The sequence below is a fragment of the Caretta caretta genome, chromosome 7, assembly GCF_965140235.1.
Source record: "Caretta caretta isolate rCarCar2 chromosome 7, rCarCar1.hap1, whole genome shotgun sequence".
Taxonomy (NCBI): domain Eukaryota; kingdom Metazoa; phylum Chordata; order Testudines; family Cheloniidae; genus Caretta; species Caretta caretta.
In genome coordinates, this window is record NC_134212.1 from 89,026,690 (window position 1) to 89,047,766 (window position 21,077).

The 21,077-nt window shown below is 40.1% G+C and overlaps 1 protein-coding gene across 7 annotated transcripts in view; it reads left to right on the forward strand.

Annotated features, from left to right (window-relative positions):
- PCDH15 (protocadherin related 15) overlaps positions 1-21,077 on the forward strand; it is a 1,356,473-nt gene that overhangs the window by 1,131,971 nt on the left and 203,425 nt on the right. For all 7 annotated transcript variants that reach the window (XM_048859211.2, XM_075130916.1, XM_048859220.2 and 4 more), the window contains one exon: positions 18,892-19,008. In XM_048859211.2, the coding sequence (XP_048715168.2) occupies positions 18,892-19,008 (117 nt within the window). The remainder of the gene's footprint in view (positions 1-18,891; positions 19,009-21,077) is intronic.

Sequence of the window (21,077 nt, forward strand, 5' to 3'; positions counted from 1 at the left end):
GACACCTCTTTAACAGCTAGACATGATTTTCAACTAAGGGCCAGATTCACCATTGCATTACTCCAGTTTTATACTGAAGTAACTCCATTTTCTTCAGTTAAATTACATCACTGTAGAACTGGAATAATACAATCATGAAACATGCCCAAAGATTTTAGAGAAGAATTTAAATGATCCTTGGAAGCTTTGCTACAAGTTCTGAATTGTACTGCAGGATGATTGATGTCATTCCTGAACCTAAAATGGGAACATCTTAAAGATGTTCTTAAAGATGTGTATCCTAAAGAGAGACACTACCACTAAACAGCTAATTTCAGTAAAGGAATTTCGATAGGTATTACACTTATACTTCGTATTGAGGTATAAGGAAAAACTATAAGCCAGAGAGTGCTTGTGATGTTTCTGACTTCACCAGAAACAGGAAGTAGGGGGAATTTCATAAATACCATGCACAGTTATGGTGCTATATAAACATTTAATAATAAAAATATAGCCCTGAGGAAGTTCAGGTATCTGACAGGCACACATCAGTGCAATGCCAGAATTTCAAATGATCAGACCTAAACGAGAAGACCTATGTCTTCTACTGTAAATCAAATTTATATGCAAGTGTACTGAAAATGAATTAATAATTATTTAACAGTGCCAGCTGTTTTATCATGCAGACTTCAGTGTATAGTCCGAGTGGCTTTGCTTATTCAAATCAAACTGTGCTTTTTTAGAAAAGTGCCTGCAAAGTCGCAACCACTTACCAAAGTATAAAGCGAGTCTTTCCCAGAGAGTCTCATTATAGAAAGCATAAAATGATTATTCCATTTTATGATTCCGACCATTTCCTACAGTACTGTACGTACAAGCAGAGATTTTAGGTGAAGTTATGACCCTGCTGAAGTCCATGGAAGTTTTGGCATTGACTCAGTGGGGAGAGGATTCCACATGTTGTATATACAATGGTGACGCGTGGGGACAACTGCTGCAGGGGAGAGATTGACCCCTTGGAAAGAGCAGCAACTTTACTGCTACCTCCTTTCCCTGGGGTTTCATCAGGAAAAGGCAGCTTTGAATTCCAGCTTAGGTTCCATATAAGACCTATCAGTGACAGTTAGCTGGAAGATATGTAAAATAGTGCATCTCCCACCCAGCTCTGACTATTTTGGGGGGAATGATGGTTGGCTACACGCCTCTGGTGGCATGAGAGTTATGGGCTGCTAATGCTATTGGGCCCCTGCTTCAGACACACATACAGTTTTGCTGGCACATAGGAAACAAGGGCAGTAAATGCATACTTCTTCTGGTGCTAATGGGAAACTAAACTTAATGTGCAAACATTGGGTGGCACTTTCTGCCTTTGGCATTCACTCCCTTCCTTGGTCCCTAATAGAAAGTGTTTGGTCATTGAGTCCTTTTTTCCGGCTCTCTGGCTTGTGAAGAGTCGGAGGCTTGTGAAGTTGGATAATGTGGGGGGTGAGCAGGGACTCTGATGAGTTTGAAATTCTTGGGGAGTTTAGGGGATTTTATATTTTTGCTAAGGTTGATGTACTGTGTTCTTGAAGCAGTGAGAGGAGTCTGTTTATTGTGAATGGTGGTGCATCAAGCATACCCAGAGCTTTAGATGGACACTCTTAGTTTTTGTATAAATTGAAATAAATAAATATCATAGCAGATTTTTCCTTAAAGGCTTCTATAAATGCACTTGGCTTCTGTGTACTTGACTACTGACTATTCAGCTACTGTACTATTGCATAATATTGAGAAAATCATTTTTAAAGACAAGCATCAGTAAGCAGTGCAAGCAATACTGATAACTCATTTCATATACTAAAGGTAGTATAAATTGTTCTGCCAGCATATATATTGGTTTCAAATACAGAAATTGATTGCTAAAATGAAAACAGGAATTACAAAGGAAATAAAACATTAGAAACTCCCTCTAAATAATTCTTAACTCGCTCATATGATTTGTGGCCAAATTCTGCTCTGTTACACTTGTCTAACCTCTTTGCGGTCAGTGGAAAGGCTGGATATAACTCAGATTAGAATGTGGTCCTCTCCAGTACTATGTAATTTATACTTTATTGCTGCAGTAAGCCACTCCACAGAACTGTGAAGCGACTGGTGGTTTAGGCTAGTAATACTTCTCATATAGCTAAAAGGTTAAAGTGAGCTTGTTTGAAAGCTGAAAATCCTGGTTATTGTGTCAGTAGCAGGGACTTCTCCAGATGTTAACAGTAGTCCGTTTGGAAATGTTTGTGATGGAAATATTGGTACTCTTCATGGCCCGGCACAATGTGGTAGTGTTCACCTCTTTTTAGTCTTGGAAAATTGTGCTTGCTAAATGAAGGAAAATATACAGTTGTTAAGCTTATAAGAAGCACACGGGATCTTTTTCAGGGAAGAAGGCAATATGCTGCATTTATTGAAAATACAGCAGTTAGCGTATGCTTTTCAGTTACACACACACACACACACAGTACTGCCAGTTGATGTTTATACTTACCAGTCCAGAGTCTGGATCAATCTAGTGGCCAGCCAGATTGGTCACAGAGGGGAGTCAGGCTCTGTCGGTAACAATCCGATGCTCCTGGAATTGTGGCAACCCAAAGTCCCCTGGCCAAGCACCCTGTTCTTATAGTCTTTTTTTCTCTATGGATTGTTGTGTCAGTTTGTGACCGGTTACTCCTTAACTGGTGTTATCTTCTGATGTTAACATTCCAAAACACCTCACAGAGGGTCATCCTGTCCTGGTGTTGATTTAATCAATTGTCTTGTCTTTAGGGGTGCCAGCCTCCACCTCAGAGTCGTCAATCTGCCCTTCCTCACTTATGGATGCGCGTTGATGGTTCTCTGGTGTCGTTAAGTTTCTTCACTCTTCCTTCCTTGACCATCTGACTTTAGCAATGGCCTTCACACCTTCTCTTTTCCTGATGCATGCATTCCTCATTCACATAAACAGTCTTTTACAGAGACCTTCAAAGGTATATAGCAGTGTTTATGTTGAGCAAAAAAGGCATTGTAAATTAAATCTTACTAAATCTTGTAATCAAAACATTTCACATTGTGGCCCGGGCCTTCAACATTCCTCTAATCTCCTTAACATAGACACAATACAAGATCCTGTCTCTTACTTACTAAACCTTAAAACAAAGAAATATATACATATAGGAAACCCTAGTAGACATTATAACTTATCCTAAAACAAAAGGGTGACCATAATCAGTCATAAGGATTGTTCTGGTCTGTCCCTGCCTTAATATCAGTACAGACACTGACAGTCTGTCAGATGCGTTTCTACCAGGGCCCCAGAGGGTCATTCCTTTCTACTATTCAAAAAGGGTGGCTGGCAGGATGATCAAATCATACATTAATTCTAAAAGTACAAATATAAAATCCTGCTCCTACACAGTTGCCAACAAAAGTTTATAGATATTTGGAAATGAAAATATGCCATTGTATCTTCTTATTGCTGTGTACCATGACATGCTAGATACTTACATGACAGAAAAAAGTAATAAGGTTATCCCATCATTGAGAGCCAAATCAAAATAATGTCTTGGTTTTAATTAGGCATTTCTCAGTGCCTTACCTTGTCAATTTTTTTAAACTTTCCCTTTATTTTTTAGTAGTTTGTTTAACACAGTACTGTCATGTACTGTATTTTCTTTCCCCCACCCCATCTGCTGCTGTCTGATTGCTTACTTTGGGTTCCAAATGAAATGTGTGGTTGACTAGTCATTTCATAATTCTGGTATTGGTAATTCTGAGGTTCTAACGTAATTAAATGTTGCATTGCGTGGGCTTAATTGTGGGTTTGCCAGAAGCTCTCAGTAATGGTCAGCACATAGTTGCTCTGCCTCAACAGAAGAGCAAGGATGAGATTGTGAGTCACAGTCTCATCCCTGGCTCCCGCATTGCCCAAGAGGGAAGAAATTTGGGTCAGCCCTAAACCTTATGCAGCTTCTTCATCCTCACAAGCTCCACCCACTACCCACCAGAAAGCATAGTAGGGGAAGTAGCAAGTGCCCAAATGCTGTTCTCCCCACCCTGCGCTGTGACCTACAATAAAAGTAGGCCATGGAGGAGAGAAAGAGGTCACCCTAGATTCTCCTTATTCCCCCCTGGAAGCACATGTATAATTATGCCCTAAAAAGGGTGGTCATCTTTATTATTTGTGATGACTCATTAAATGGTCAAATAAGGTCCTATGACAGAAATTGACATTCCATATGGTTTCTACCCACTTAAGCACATTTTAATGGAAACTGCTCATTTAAGTATTCCCTTTTTAAGTATATTCATTTTTGAGCAGGCAGTTAGGGAGACATGGAGAGTGAATCTTATATTCTCAACTAAAGGGATTCCCATTGTGTTTTATTTAGCAACAGCTGATTGGGGTCAAAAATATTCTGTATAATAAAGTGTTAAGGCACATCATCCTTTGGTTTGAGGATGTCGGGAAATATTAATTTTACAAAATCTCAAAAGCATAATAAAAAAACAAAGCCCTCTTTCTATAGAAGAAGGTTCCTGAGGAGCATTACTGGAGATGTGTCAAACTGGCATTTGGAAGTTAGGATAGACCTGAACAGTAGTGGGTTATCAGACAATTGCATGCGACAGAGATGGCAAGCCACCAGCTCTGTTGATGTGCAAATACCCTGAACTGAAAGATGTATAAAACAAAATCATTGCAGAAAATTAAATGCATGCAAGGTTTTTTTTAATTAAAAGTGTTTTTTAGACTTGAGAATTTGGCACATAAATGACTTTTTGGTGAAAGCAACTTTTCCTTCTGCCCATCTTTTGTGGCATTCTATATAGTTTGGGATTAATGAAAGGAGTTCACTAGCATTTGAATACACATTTTCCTGTTTATTTCATGCATGATAAAAAGATAGCAAGTTGCGAAAGAAGTTGTAAATCCCTATCAAGGTTCCTTCCCCACTCTGAACTCTAGGGTACAGATGTGGGGACCTGCATGAAAGACCCCCTAAGCTTATTCTTACCAGCTTAGGTTAAAAACTTCCCCAAGGTACAAACTTTTCCTTGTCCTTGAACAGTATGCTGCTACCACCAAGCATTTTAAACAAAGAACAGGGAAAGAGCCCACTTGGAGATGTCTCCCCCAAAATATCCCCCCAAGCCCTACACCCCCTTTCCTGGGGATGGCTTGATAAGAATCCTCACCAATTTGTACAGGTGAACACAGACCCAAACCCTTGGATCTTAAGAACAATGAAAAAGCAATCAGGTTCTTAAAAGAAGAATTTTAATTAAAGAAAAGGTAAAAGAATCACCTCTGTAAAATCAGGATGGTAAATACTTTACAGGATAATCAGATTCAAAACATAGAGAATCCCTCTAGGCAAAACCTTAAGTTACAAAAAGATACAAAAACAGGAATTTACATTCCATCCAGCACAGCTTATTTTACCAGCCATTAAACAAAAGGAAATCTAATGCATTTCTAGCTAGATTACTTACTAACTTAACAGGAGTTGTAAGTCTGCATTCCTGATCTGTTCCCGGCAAAAGCATCACACAGACAGACAAAGCCTTTGTCCCGCTCCCCTCCAGATTTGAAAATATCTTGTCCCCTTATTGGTCATTTTGGGTCAGGTGCCAGCGAGGTTATCTTAGCTTCTTAACTCTTTACAGGTGAAAGGGTTTTGCCTCTGGCCAGTAGGGATTTTATAGCCACTGTATACAGAATTGTGGTTACCCTTCCCTTTAGTTTTATGACAATCCCTAATGCACATTTACTAGCTCAGTTGTTGTTCAGTCTTGTTGTTTTATAGTGAGGCCCCGATGATTTCCCATTTGATATAGTTGACCGGAAACTTTTATAGCAACAGATAATCTCCTAGTACAGTGTCCTAAAGTGGTAGGGAAAAACTCTAGAAATATGTTTACAAGCTCTTTTTAAAAATGTTGATCTCATCCTTTAAAAACCATGAGTGTATAATATTTCCAAAGCCATTCCTACTTAGTTTAACGAACAATATTGCCAGCAGATCAGACCCAGAAGAGTAAAGCACAACTTCGTAGCCTTTTAATTACATTGGGACAAGTACTTTTTCTTTGCAATAAAAAGGAGATCCTTGCAGAACTGCATTTGATATAGACTTCCCAGCTAGACAGCTCTGAAAATGTCAACCATAGCAAAAGACTTCTCAACAGCGCAATTCATTTAACAGTCTAGCTAAATCAATAGAACCCTTAATGATTATGTTGTATTTTATTTACAGGAATTCCTCCCTTTTGAATTATTTATTAGATTTATTGATACCAGATTTTACTGCCTTTTATTGCAGCTACTTTCAAAAATAATCAGTGCTTTTTGGGAATAAGTCAGATAATACAAAGCCTGAAACTGAAATACTGTGGTGACAGTCATGGTATAAAAATTAAGATTTATAAACTTTCTTTTAAAATAATGGGTAATCATGTTTCAATAAGCTAAAAAATTGTGATTACTGGAAATGGTGTTTGCTTTTGTGTAGTGTTGGGGAGGGAAGGCTAATACTGATTTTTATCACACAGCACCTTTAATCTGACTTCACAGGAGTATCTTCTGGATTGAGGGGCAAATGCCAAATGGTTTTGGTGTGTGCAAGTCGAATAGCATAGTCGTACTTGTTGGTTAAAATAGCACTTTTACAAAGGAGCTTTATGTTATTACTGAAGTGTCATCTTGAGTCACTGTTGTTTGTATTAAATCCTTAAAAATTAATAAATGTTGTAGCAAAACATGCTAGATCAAATTCTCTTTGGTTAGCAACAGTTAGAACACAAAAGAGTTCAGGGTATTTTACATCTTAGTAATAAAGAAAAAGCATGTTTACAGTCATGAACTATATCACTGGTTTGCTGGGGTAGGGAGGAAAAAGGGAATATATATCTATGGTCAGACTTCATTCCCCACTATGACTGCTTTGCATCCATCTAGTAATGGAAAGCAGCTGTAATGCTGGCTTAACCAGAAGACCAAGGACACCCCCTTTATCATCCCTTACTTCCCCCAAGATGCCATGGGGCTTGCATGCTCCCTCCCAATCACTAGCACAGGGGGTATAGCTATAAGAGGGAAGAGAGGGATGGCTTTTTGTTCTACCTTAAGCCTTGGCTCTCTAGTTATTGAAACAGCCCCTTAGGATGCCAGGAATAAATTGGGGAAACTCTGGGGCTGCTCTAATTTATGACAGGGACTAATCCAATCCCCATTTGCTACAGGATCCAGAAGCTGCAAAGATGGCTGGCCTCATAACTGTCTTTAACCCGCACCTCACTCTGTTGTGCTGAGGACAATTTAGATGCAGCTCAGGATGGAGATCTAATACTTTGAATTCTAATTATTTACTTCCCCCAGTTTGAGGGAGGGGAAAGAGGAGGTTATTCTACCTATCTAAATATTATCCATTTATATTGCTGAAGTTATGTTGGAGGCAGACGTAAAGGGTGTCTTGACATCACCCTTGTTAAAATATTCATTAATATCTCTGGAAATACAGTTAGGTTTTCAGACTCATTTTCTTCTGGTATCCCCTAACTCAAATATTTCTATCCTGCACTAGTCTTTTTCTTCCCCTCAATTGACCACCAGATGTCTGTGAGTACCTTATTGACCATTAGTGTATTTTACTTACCTTTTTCCATCTTTTTTTTTAAACTGATTTTCAGTTCTGGTGCTCTTTCTCTCCAGTGCTTCCGTTCTCCTCATCCCCACTCCAAGATGATTGTCCTGGTTTACTTACCATTGTGTTTAGCATTTTCTCTTTTCTTTCCAGCAATGTCAATATTAGTTTTTAGAGAGTGGTTTATAGAAAAGACTCCTTTAATCCCTGTAAACATGACTTTATGGCTTTAAGGGATTGATTGGGGGGGAGGGCTAACAGATCATGCTAGAGCTGAGATGACAGCTGGGTTAGCAATTGAGATGGCTTCAAGAAATCTGTGGATCAGTCCTCATTTTTGTTATGTGGAATAGTTTCAAGGGTAGCTACTATAAATTATGCTAAATAAGAGTATATGAACTTTCTCCTATACTGCACTCTGAGCATAATTTTTTACCCTTTGCCCAGGGAAACTATGGGAAATACATGTCCTTTCCTGCTCCTTTCATATTCTGCCGAATGCAAGCAATGTGAAACGAAACAAGAAACCAAACATAAAATGGAGCTATGATAAGGAGAAAACCTTGTTTCTTTATTATGCTTTGATTTTACTTTGGTTGTGCAATATTTGTGAAGAATCCTATAACTTGCTTTGCCCACCTTATTCACACATAGCCATTAAATGGGTCAATATGAAAAAGCTTTGTAGAAGGATTATGCACCTTAGGAGTTTTTCTGGTGATAGACTCCCCCACAGCCAGAGCTTAACTGCCTCAAGTTTACCTTCCTCAAATCTATGACAAGCCTCATTAACAAGCTACAGAATCAGTCACATACCTCAGTGACTCTCCCCAGGCACATGGCCTCATGTAGATTTGTTATGCAGCGTGCTAACCTTCACTTATGTTGTATGCAAGTCTGTCTGAAGTTGGTGTATGTACCAAATGGACACCATATCAAGTCAGTGCTAGTTCTCCTCAACGTCCTTCCCTTCGTAAATTGGTGGAATGATTCCAGTCATGTGTGCAAGGTTGGTTTGTTCTTCCCACCAAACTCCTTGTGACTGATGCATCCCTCATATGACTGGGGAGCTTATCTAAACCGCCATCAAGTTCAGTGCTGATGGACCCACAGGAAAAGAGGTTGCATATAAGCCTACTAGAACTCAGGGCAGTTCATTGAGCCTGACCCATCTTCCTCCCAATGATTCAAGGACTTGCAATTCAAATTATGACAGACAACATGACAGCTATGTTTTATATAAACAAATGAGTAAGAGTTTGTTCATACCTCCTGTACTAGCAGGATATTTGGTTTAGGAATTGGTGTATCCACCAACAAGTCTCACCGGTAGGGACAAAAAGACATTCAGAGTGCATGCACAGCTGGCCAAAAGATTCTGATCTTGGGTGCATGCACACCATCAGTGGAATACATCTGGACAACACATCTTGAAGAACCACCATTATTTTAAGGTAAGTAATTTCATAAACAGCTCTTTCACCTCCTTCCCCACGGCCCCAGGTGAAGGGGCATGCTGGGGCAGTTGTGGGGTGTGTCTGGAGTATGCTTCATTCCAGCTATCCCTACCTGGCTTATGGTCCCTTGAAGCCATGATTCCTTGAGAGCTTCTGCATGCTCAGCCCTTTTGAAAATCAGGCCACTTCATTTATGTGCCTAAATCTGGAGTCAAGAGTGTAAGTTAAGCACCTAGTCTTTGAAGGTCTTGGCCCAGATTTGCAGTGTTAGAAATGAAGACTATGCTCAACTCCCATGTTTAAACAAAAATCAGAGGCAGACTGCATTAAACATATTGACATTTTTCACCAGAAATAATAATAATAATAAAAAAAACAATGCTTTTTCTTTACAACATCATTGATGCTTTTTAGTGTTTATAAATGCAAAGAACAAATAGTATTAACTATACCAAGTTATAATGTAGGGAGAGACTGAAGTTTTACGATACATCACTGTCAATACAGACAAAGAAACTGTGAAAATAATAAATTGCTGTAAAGAGTCAGTTTCTTCTGAAAAGGAACCTTATTAGAATAAGAAAAACAGTATTATCACTAAAGCTGCTTCTCTCTCTCCTTCACATGAAGAGTTTCTGGCTAGAACTTCTGCCAACTACTTCCTGCCTTGATTTGTGCCACAAATTTAAAGAAAAGTACACATACTCTCACACCCATTTTTCCACTTCTGGACCTTTCTTAAGTACACACTGTCAATTATGCTGAATGATAAGAAACACTACAGTGATTTTTATGTGGCTATCAATTATTTTTTATTTTAACCTAAGCCCCAAACTGGAAGCCTGGTGTCTAATGTAAAATGAGCAGGCAGATTTGGCAGTTGAAAAGTGTGGGGGAGAGGGATAACCCTTTTTCTTATCTGTCCATAAATCACCAAAATATCTTGCTGCCAAGTGGGAGAGGACATTTTATTCAGCACAAACATGTGAGATTTACTAGGAAAAGTTCTTGTTTAAAGTTTGTCTTGGTGGAAAGGCAGTTTTAGGACAAAGTCCCTCTGCCTTACTATTGACTTTATATGCATATTTGTTTGGTACTGATTCAAATACCTTAGAAAAATAAATATATAAATATGGTTTCCTTTTCTTTTCCCATAGCAGTGGTTGTTCTGTATCATCCTTAAACAGGATTTCTCTTTCTGACATTTCTATTTTAAGTCTCTGATTTTCAGTCACTAAGGACACATAAGAACATACAGAAGATGACAAAAACTTTCAGAGAATGCTGAACTTGTCATGTATTATCTGAAAACAAAGAGATGTTTTAAAGCAACATTGTTATTATGGTTGACAGATCCAGATATGATTTTCCAAACGAAAAAAAATCTTCTCTTACGTGTGTAGCTTACCTTAAATATTCCATAAATATACCCAAAAGATTATTAGGCCTCTGAAACAAAGCCCGTCTTCCAGTGAAAGGGTAGAATCCTTCCCTGTGCTGCAAAGGAGCAGTTGATGTGTTTGTGTGGAGCAGAACACAGTATAGGGAGTGTCTTTTCCTCCCTACTCTCTAACCAACACAAACAGCAGGGTAAAATCTATGCCTACCGCTCCACAGAGCACTAGGTAAAGAGGATGAGCTACCATGCCAGCCAGCATGCCATGTTTTAGAAGCCAGCTGGATATGTATTACTCAGGGCCTATGCTGCTAGTTCTCTTTTAACCCTTAACATTTTACATTCAGATATACTTGTTTGCAGCATTCCGCACTGCCTGCAATCTCAAAGGTAGGAGGAGGGGGGTATTTTTCTGGACTAGAGTATTGGCTTTTTTAAGAGTACCCCATCCCTCTGGACCTGGGAGAAGGGGATGGCTCACCTGAGCTGGTGCATGGGCTAGTGCTGCTCAGTTAAGCTGCTGACCTCCTGCTCATCCTCCCTCGTCCAGAATCTCTGTTAACCACAAAAAAAAGTGACATATATTCAACTAACAATCAAATTTGTCACATAGGCAAGTTTTACGAGAAGTCTGGGGATTAACCTTTGCTCTCTGAGGGACTAAATATAACAATCACATAGCGTCACCAAAAAGAATGGTTAAAATCTGTACTACTTAAAGGGTTGGGCAAAATCTCAGAATTTTGTAGCATGAGGAATGCACCTACAGGAGTCAGTAACAGCTATATATGGCAGTGTATTGTAAAGTATCTACTGAAGGAATAAGTTTATTCAGTCAAGAGTCTGGACTCACTTTGTTTCAGGGTCTGCTCTGACTCATCTGCTGATGGTCTTTGAAAGAAACAAGACTATAAATTATTTTACTGGTATTTGCAAAGACAAGAACTTCTGAACAACGACCACTGTGGAATTCTGTTCTGGATTCCATCAACTACAATGCAATCCAGATATAATCCAAATTCGTAGCAGGTGGTCCTCAAAAATATAAGAGATTTACTGAGGAGGCAGATGTACCAAGTTCTTATTCAAACTAATTAAGGCTGTGAATTTTGCAAGGATGCACTTTCTAAACTAATGAGGTTTGCAGTCCTGCAGGCATCTAGAACCAGATACACTGGGAAAGCAGTTTTATTGACACTTTGGCACCCCTGCTTCTGGTATTGGTGAAATGTGAATGTGCAGATGCATGTGAAAATGTAAAATAAGGTTGAAAGCTGAACTTTCACCTGCTGAATTAGAAAAATAATCAGGCTGGGTTTTGTTTGGGAGATGGTTTGGGTTTGGTTTTATTTTATGTGAAATGGGGTTTACTTGTCTCTCGTCCATGTCTCTGGTAAGTTTCAAAGAGGAAGCAGGAGTGGGGGACACCGAAATGTCTATGCCTCTATGTCACTCTCACAGATCTTGGGAGACAGGCCAGTTCTTGCTTACAGATAGCCCCCCAACCTGAAGCAAATACTCACCAGCAACCACACAACAGAAACACTAACCCAGGAACCTATCCTTGCAACAAAGCCCGTTGCCAACTGCATCCATATATCTATTCAGGGGATACCATTATAGGGTCTAATCACATCAGCCAAACTATCAGAGGCTCGTGCACCTGCACATCTACCAATGTGATATATGCCATCATGTGCCAGCAATGCCCCTCTGCCAAGTACATTGGCCAGACTGGACAGTCTCTACGTAAAAGAATAAATGGACACAAATCAGACATCAAGAATTATAACATTCAAAAACCAGTCGGAGAACACTTCAGTCTCTCTGGTCACTCGATTACAGACCTAAAAGTGGCAATACTTCAACAAAAAAACTTCAAGAACAGGCTCCAACGAGAGACTGCTGAATTGGAATTAATTTGCAAACTGGATACAATTAACTTAGGCTTTAATAAAGACTGGGAGTGGATGGGTCATTACACAAAGTAAAACTATTTCCCCATGTTTATCCCCCCACCCCCCACTGTTCCTCAGACTTTCTTGTCAACCGCTGGAAATGGCCCACCTTGATTATCACTACAAAAGGTTCCCCACTCTCACCCCCCCAGCTCTGCTGCTGGTAATAGCTCACCTTAAGTGATCACTCTGGTTACAGTGTGTATGGTAACACCCATTGTTTCATGTTCTCTGTGTATATAAATCTCCCCACTGTATTTTCCACTGAATGCATCCGATGAAGTGAGCTGTAGCTCATGAAAGCTTATGCTCAAATAAATTTGTTAGTCTCTAAGGTGCCACAAGTACTCCTTTTTCTTTTTGCAAATACAGACTAACATGGCTGCTACTCTGAAACATGTCAAATATAGTCTTTCAAATATACAATGGATCCAGTTTTCTTCTGCTCTATGGCCCCTTTGTTGCAATTCAGTGTAAAGAGGTCATTAAAGAAGTAGAAATGGCTGCTGGACAATATACCCACAGAGGTGCTGCCATGGAGTTACTCTAACTTACACCAAAGTCCAAACCAGGAATAAGGATATTGCAAAGGTGGTCTAAAGCTCCCTTTTACAGTTCCTAAATGAAGCACAGGAATAGGGTAACAGAGGATAAGGTTTAATATATTCACCACAACAATTAAAGGAATATGGACAGGAAATGGTTACTGTAATCCATAACCAGATTCATAAATAACATTGCTCAGACTTAAATAATTGGGACATGACTCCAAATAGCAACAAAAGAACCTCAGTAGGTTCAGATAAGCACAAAAAAGCTTGGATGCTCACTGGAATAAAAACAACTTTTTCCTCAGATTTCTAGTACGGTGGTATTGTGAGATTCCAGGGTTGCAGCTGAGAGACCACCATGTAACAAATATGAGCAGATTTTGGAAAAATCACAAGATCTATTCAAGTAGCATCAGTAGTAATGAAAATGCCATCAGATTGATCTGAGTTTTTTTAAAAAAATATTTAACCACTGATCTATCTAATCAGATAGACGGGGATTTGAATTGCAGTCCCAATATGAGAAAAAGTTATTTAACTATGTGTGAGAGGCCCATTTGGCCATCCTGTACTTAAACCTTTATAAATGCAAGTAGTAGATTCTCATTTCATTGGAGAGCTCATGATGAAGGTTCCTGTCAAAGTATTGAAAAAGTTGTACTTTTCTTTCTTTAAAGAGATACTTTACGTGTAGTTTAGACCTTCTCATCCCCATTGGCATGTGTAGTCTCATTCATATTCACTAATCAAGAGTCAAATACACAATGAATGCAGAAGTCAGCTTTGTTTGCATTCAGTGGATGACTGTCTTAATCTCTTTGTGAAGTAGGAGTTTACATTCACTTAATTCATGCTTCTTCGGTTTGCATTGTCCATGAATGTGATTGTTTGCCAGCAAACACTGAGAACGTTAAGTAAACTGTGTAGGTTAAAAACAGTGAAAGAAAAGGAGTAACAAATAAAACCAGGAAAGGAAAAATTGCAAATGACTTTTTGCTGTATTGTATTATTTAATAATTATTGCAGTTAGAACCCTTCAGGAGATGATTTTTAAAAATCACCAAAGTGAAGTACAAATCCAGAACTGTTTTGGCATGAAAAATCTGTCCCTTCTGACATTTTTCCACTTAAAAGAAAATGTATTATTGGCATCAGAACTACCCTGTGAGCACAAAGGAAAATATGTGCAGTTTCAGATAAATCCTGCCCTTAGGGAGGTGATTTGCAGGTCTGTGTAAGTGTCCAAGAGCCTTGACTCCAAATCCATAGAAAGTGTTTCCTCTTTGTTTTGCTTTCTGAGTGTGTATATGTCTCTCTCCCAAACATGGCATCATACCTCTCCCAAGCCAATGACAGTACAGAAGCATTAACTTTTAAAACTACAGTTTGTCCTTGACTTAAATAATGTAAGGCAAAGTTAAAGCCATATAATTATAAATAGATAATAATAATTATTAATAAAAAACCCTACCCAAACCTACGTTACTATTATGTTAAGGTTGCAAGTTTAAATCTAATGAATGTCAAATATGAAAATTAAAAGATGAAGTCTTTCAAAAACAGGACCTCAAACTAGGTTTGTACATCCTGATCTAGCCTCTCAAATAAGTAGGCTGGTTTTCAAAACTGCTGAACACCCAGCGGCTCCCACTGAAGTCATTAAGAATGTAGAGGTTAAGGAGCTTAACTGGAGGATACTATTTTTTGAAAACTTTGACCAAGATTTTCATAGTATCATTAACATTTCCACAATGCAAATGCTATATTTACTTACGAATCTAATAGCTAATACTTATGCATCTAATGGATTAATAGACTTCTGTGTTCGGATATTTAAACGTATTGATAAATTAGTGCAGCGTTGTTGATGTTGGGTGGGATGTGGGTGGGTTTTTTTGGGGGTTTTTTTTACATTTTGAAAATGTCAGTTCCCTGCTCCATGTGTGACGGGTAGACCCCACCACCCCTGCCTTTGGAGAGGCTAGTGCCACGGCCCCACCCCTTCCAGACGAGGCCCTGCCCACCACAGGTGGAGCCCCCAGCCCCCCGCCCCCCTGTGACCAGAGAATCCCCTGACTGGCTGGAACCCCAAGCCACTCTTCTGCTCCCCTCCCCCCACCATCACCTCCAGAGGAGCCCCAGGCTGACCCCAGATAGCCGACTGACCCAAGCCCTGTCCGGAGTAGCTCCAGCCAGCCGACTGATCCAAGCCCTGTCCGGAGTAGCTCCAGCCAGCCGACTGACCCAAGCCCTGTCCGGAGTAGCTCCAGCCAGCCGACTGATCCAAGCCCCGGCCAGAACAGCCCCAGTCGTGCCGGCAGGCCCGGGGCCACAGCATCACCAGCCCAGTGTCCCATGGCAACAGCTGCAGCCAGGGAAGGCAGAGCCTTCCCTGACCTACTATACCCACCCCTCATTCCCTTTTCCTAACAATAGGAGGCAAAATTTAGATAAAATTAGAAGAGCTGTATTTAAGATTTGTTTAGCCATTATTTTCCTGGACTCGTGCAACATGGGTATATCCCCAGGACATGCATATGGTCTCCATTGTTAATTGGATTTTTCTCCAGCATGATTGATACTGGGAGTCCTCATCTGGGGTGGGAGGCAGATGGTCACAAGGTCATGACCTGCCCTTCCCTTATTGCTAAATAGGAGGGTTGTTCCAGCAGGAATCCTACTATGGAAGTTGAGCCCCACTGGTATAGACAGTCTTAAACCTAAACTATAAAATTTCTATGGAGCACATAATAGCTGGTACCTAAATCTGTACTTGGGTTAGTTTTAATTTAGACTCTCTGACTGTTCTGGTGCCTCCATCTGTATATGCGATCAGATCACTTCTCTAGCTGAATCCAGCATCTTTTCCCCATGTTTGGGGCAGGAACCATCTTTTTATTCTCTTCTAGATCTTAACGGTTTTTATTCATAGATATTAAGGTCAGAAGGGACCATTATGATCATCTAGTCTGACCTCCTGCACAATGTAGGCCACAGAATCTCACCCACCCACTCCTGTGAAAAACCTCTCACCTATGTCTGAGCTATTGAAGTCCTCAAATCATGGTTTAAAGACTTCAAGGAGCAGAGAATCCTCCAGCAAGTGACCCGTGCCCCATGCTACAGAGGAAGGCGAAAAACCTCCAGGGCCTCTTCCAATCTGCCCTGGAGGAAAATTCCTTCCTGACCCCAAATATGGCGATCAGCTGAACCCTGAGCATATGGGCAAGATTCACCAGCCAGATGCTCAGGAAAGAATTCTCTGTAGTAACTCAGATCCCACCCCATCTAACATCCCATCCCATTATGGTTCTACAAGTAATAAATAGTAATAATCGAAAACGGAGAGTGGATGAACTCCTAGAGTCTGAGATTGCTGTGTGATGCTTCAAAACTCTTTCTGTGTATACATACACATGTGTGCACACGCACACACAACAATACAAAGATTCAACCATGAGTCTTTTGGGGCAAGGTAAAGCAGAGCCTTAATTTTTGGCAAACTTGGGATCACTTTGAAGTATTTAGAAAAATGTGATTTGTTTGTGTGAATTAGTCCTCCATTTTACATTGTCAGATGAAGTAAAATGCCCAGCTGCAAAAGGTCAGCAAATTTGAAGGCACCCATTTCGATCTCCATAACCCAATGTAAAGAATTCTGATCTGTTTTAATTTGCAAAATTCAACCCCCAACAGCCTCAAGGTGAGGAGGGGTTTGTCTGGTCAAGCAACAAGAAAGAGGGTGTGGCTCTTTTAATGGTTTCCCCTCCTTTTGGTGGCAAGGGGGGGAAAAAAGGGAGTTAGGCATCACCTGATCTGGGGACTGGCTAGACGGGCTCTTGAAAGCCATTGGGTCCCATGTGGACCAGCAGGGAGACTTTATATATCTATTTATGCCCTGACTGCCAATAGAGATCTATTTCGCATTTGGCCCACAGGCAGGTGGCCAGTTCCCCCTGGAAGTTCACAGCTGGGCCTCATCATTGAGGCTACTCTGAGTTGATATGGATGATGGGGTGTTATATGAGGAGCAAGGGAAGAGTCAATGTTTGGAGCTACGGGCCCATAGGTGGGCAGCCAGTTCCCCTAGAGGTTTGCAGCTGGGCCTTTGGTGCTGAGGCACACCTGAGTTGTCTTGGTAAGAGGAGCATTCAAGAAATGGCCAGCTGAAATGATTACTGTACACCAGGGTGAAAATTATTTGGAAGTTTGTAACTGGCAGGAGGACTAAATCATCAAGGCACAGAGAGATTTAGAGCAGATCCAGGACCTTTTCCTTCGGCAGACTGTAAACTAGTTTGAAATACTACAGTGGACAGTGTGGTGGGATTCCATCAGGCCTCTGTAGGTTTACAAAGCTGAATTTATCATCAGGAGAGGGAAGTTGATAATTGCACACCAAAATTTTCATAAATTGGTGCCTAAGTTATTCAGGGATGATGGAGTACAGCTCCCAGATCAAGGAGCAGATATATTTTTGGTTTGGGAGGGAATTATTAAGTATTTGGGAACCTGGTGGGCAGTGAGGAGTGGCAGCCAAACTAGTGACAGGTGTCCAGTGCAGGTATTTGTTCTTTAGGGGTCTGGCTCCCTGAAAAACTGGAACTGGAAGTGCACTCTGGGGGAAGGCATCCCCTAAAGCAGCTGGGGAATAGGACCAAAGCTCCTAACAATCCCCTTTTTTCAGCCCCTGAGCCCTTATGTGAGGGGAGGGTAGTGGATTTGTGGGGGGACTGATGGCCACCTTCCACAAGTAGCTGGAAATGAGTGAGGAGGGAATGATGAGCTGCACTGTACAAGTTATTGCCATTAATTCCGAAACGAGTTAATAAAGTTGCAGACTAATTAAAACCATGTCCTTCACACGTTGGCATTTTTCCTATGCATTTGGGACAATGCGCTCATCTCCATGCTCTCCCTCTTTGATTTTGGTCATTTAAAAAGTTGCACATGTATTTTTTAATGAGTTTAACTCATCTGTTTTCTCTGCAAGTGTAAAAATGTATAAAGCTGTTACTAATATATTCAAATTATGAAAATAGATTTAAAGCAGAAAACAGAAGTTAAATGAAAAATAAAAATGGTGGTTTAAAGTTGCACTTGTTTAGCTTTATTTAATTTTTTTTTAATTAAATTTAGTGGGCCTTGATCCTGATTGTGTTGTTTATATAGTACATATTTCAGGATAAATCACACAATCAAGGTAAATGATTGTTCCTATTAACAAATTACAGAATTGCTGGAGAGAAGCTTTGAAATGTATTTTGACTCCTGATAGGGCAGTTATTAATGGTCCTTCAGCTGAGCATGGTTGAACTTTGTTTTATATTTTTATTTTCTTTTTACTGCCTTCCTCAATATAATGTACCTTTGCTTGAAAAAAAAAAAACCCAAAGAGTCTAACATAAATTTTTCCTTCACGATACATAGGTCACTATGAAAATCATAATTTAGGCTCTCATAAAGTATTTATAGTAAGCTGGTCCTGTATTTTCTTGTCATTCTGTCACATGTAGTGTAAAAAGCACTTTCAGAAAGAGCAAGCTCATCCAGTTTAGAAAATTAACAAAGACATATTGTGGGACATTGCTTGAAATGTCATAAGAATCTCTGCAGTCCCTGGAAGCTTTATTTACTTGGGTGACAGACTGTTTTCTGAAGTAGAATTACTTTACGTTGATCCCTCACACAATAATATTATATTGAAAATTTGGCATCTTCCTCTTGGGTGCCAGGCTTGTGTGATAGTAATAGAATTGAGAGTATGGAAAGGCTGACAGTGGCAAATGGGTTCTCTAATGGGAAGGGAGTGAATGGGTATAGTTTGAAAGAACAATTGTGGATAGGTCCATAGTCTAGTTTCAACTTGAGAACTAAACTCTTAATTATATTTTGCAGGATATGAATGATTACTCCCCAGTATTTAGCAAAGTTCTCTACAGGGGACTGGTTGCTCCCGATGCAATCAAGGGCACTGTAATCACTACAGTTTCAGCTGAAGATCAGGATCCTCCGGTAAGCAAATGATTTTGTTAATACACTTCACCCAAGAGGGAAAAATCTTTAACCCTCATATGTGACCTAAACCTCTGAGCAACAAAGGAGATTATTATGAGTCTCGCACAGCAGTAGCTTGCATAAATTTTTTATCCCAGCCTGTCCTTTGTCATCATGGACATAGGCTGCATTTCAAATGATTTTTCCCAGGGCTGACAAATCAACGATACAGCTTCTTTTTGATGGGAAGTTATCCGGCTTCATGGCACAGATGATAAAAAGAATAGGCAGGAAGCAAACCCATGACTGCCTGCATTTGGAACAGCTCTGTGGCTTAAAAAGAAAACAAAACACAACTTTGCAAGCTTGTCATTTCCTTGATTTGCAGTCATTGTGAGTTTCCAGTCTATGTGACATACTAGTGTTCAACAAAACAGCACAGTTCATCAATAGCCCTTTTTGGAAATGTAGTATTTGAACTGAGCTGGGTTGATCTGGGGATAAAGTTTATTTCTGTCACTGGTTTCTTATCACTGTTCCCTGGTGAAGCTCTTGATTGACAGAACCGTGCACATTTTTGACTTGTTATCTTTTCTGATGGGTAATATCTATTTGTGTAATCAAGGAGGTTCATGAACACTGGTGACCAAATGATACACTGAGGACAACAAAAGCCAAAGATAGTCTGTCAGAAGGGTTTAATTTTGATTGTTAATGTTTAGAATATTAAGGAGAAGAAGAAACACTCCAAATGCTCGAGGAGTGGTGTTCTGAGAGAGTGTTTGCAATGCACATTAAAAGCTAATGCTAATATTTTGACAGAGTTCCACATAAATCGGTTATAATTAAATACCGTACATAGTTTTTTTTAACACTGAGAATCGCTGAAATACTAAGGCTATACTTATATAAGTCATATTTAATATGTACTGACTGTGTTATCCCTTTGCAAAAAATCCAGACACAAAATGGAAAATTGATGTTAATCAGTCTAGCTCCTTTGAAGTTAATTGAGTTGGGATAATTTATACCAGCTGAGGATCTGGCCCATTGTATGTTTAAGATCTGTAAAGAGAGTACTATAAAAATTCAGGTTAATAGTATCAATATTTATTTATTATTACTATGTATTATTTCATTAATGTCATTTCTGTGTTGAACTCTATACAGAACACAGAGAAAGACACAGTCTGTCTCCTAAGGATCTTACAACATCAGGGAAAGATTTGAGGTTGCATGGAAAGGCTGAAGAGGTGCTAAATACTGGCAGCCATTCTCAGACCCATTGTGCCTTAGTCAGGTGCAATGCCTCCTCTAACATAGGGGAGCATAGATCTTAGCAGCTTTTGCTATGCCCTTTCACAGAGGTCAGTGTGCATTTCCCTTTGCCGGCCTAACTCTGGTAGCCATTGTGGATGGGGATTAGGGCAATAGCCCCACCCTCTTATTTCCCGTATAGCTTTCTTTGGTGGTGTCCCAAATGGGGCTAGTGGTTGGAGCAGGAGTCGGGAGCTAGGGACTGGAGTCAAGGATCAGAGTTGGGGTCAGGACCCAGGTGTTGAGCCCAGGGTTGGAGCCAGAGGCAGGAGGAAGCAAGGCTGGAGTGGACTGGAACAGGACAAGAATAAAGCTGGATGGCAAGGCTGGAAACAAGGCAGGGGTATGAGTAATTGCAGCTGCTGCTGAGCTTAAAAACAGTCCTGCTGGCTTCTTCAGACAATCAGGCTGGCCAGCCAATTGGGTGGTCCTAACGTAACACAGTTTAGCTCATTAATCTGTCTGGAGGACGGGCTGGCTAGTCCTCATGCTCAACTGAAGGAGCACACTCAAGACAGGTGGAGACTAATACTGCTGTCCAAGATGGATTTCTCCAGTTTGTGTGCCTGGGAACACAATGGCTGGTCAGTGTCTGTTCTCTGCCCTGGGGGAGTAAGACTATGCACATTCTAGCCCTAATCAGACATCCAGTGATTTGAGGAGGAATTAATCCTGATTGCTCACACCCCCATCATTTGTTTTCAAGTCATTTTGAAAATTCTACTAAGATGGTATTCTGAAACTTTAATTATTTTAGTGTTCTAAGATTT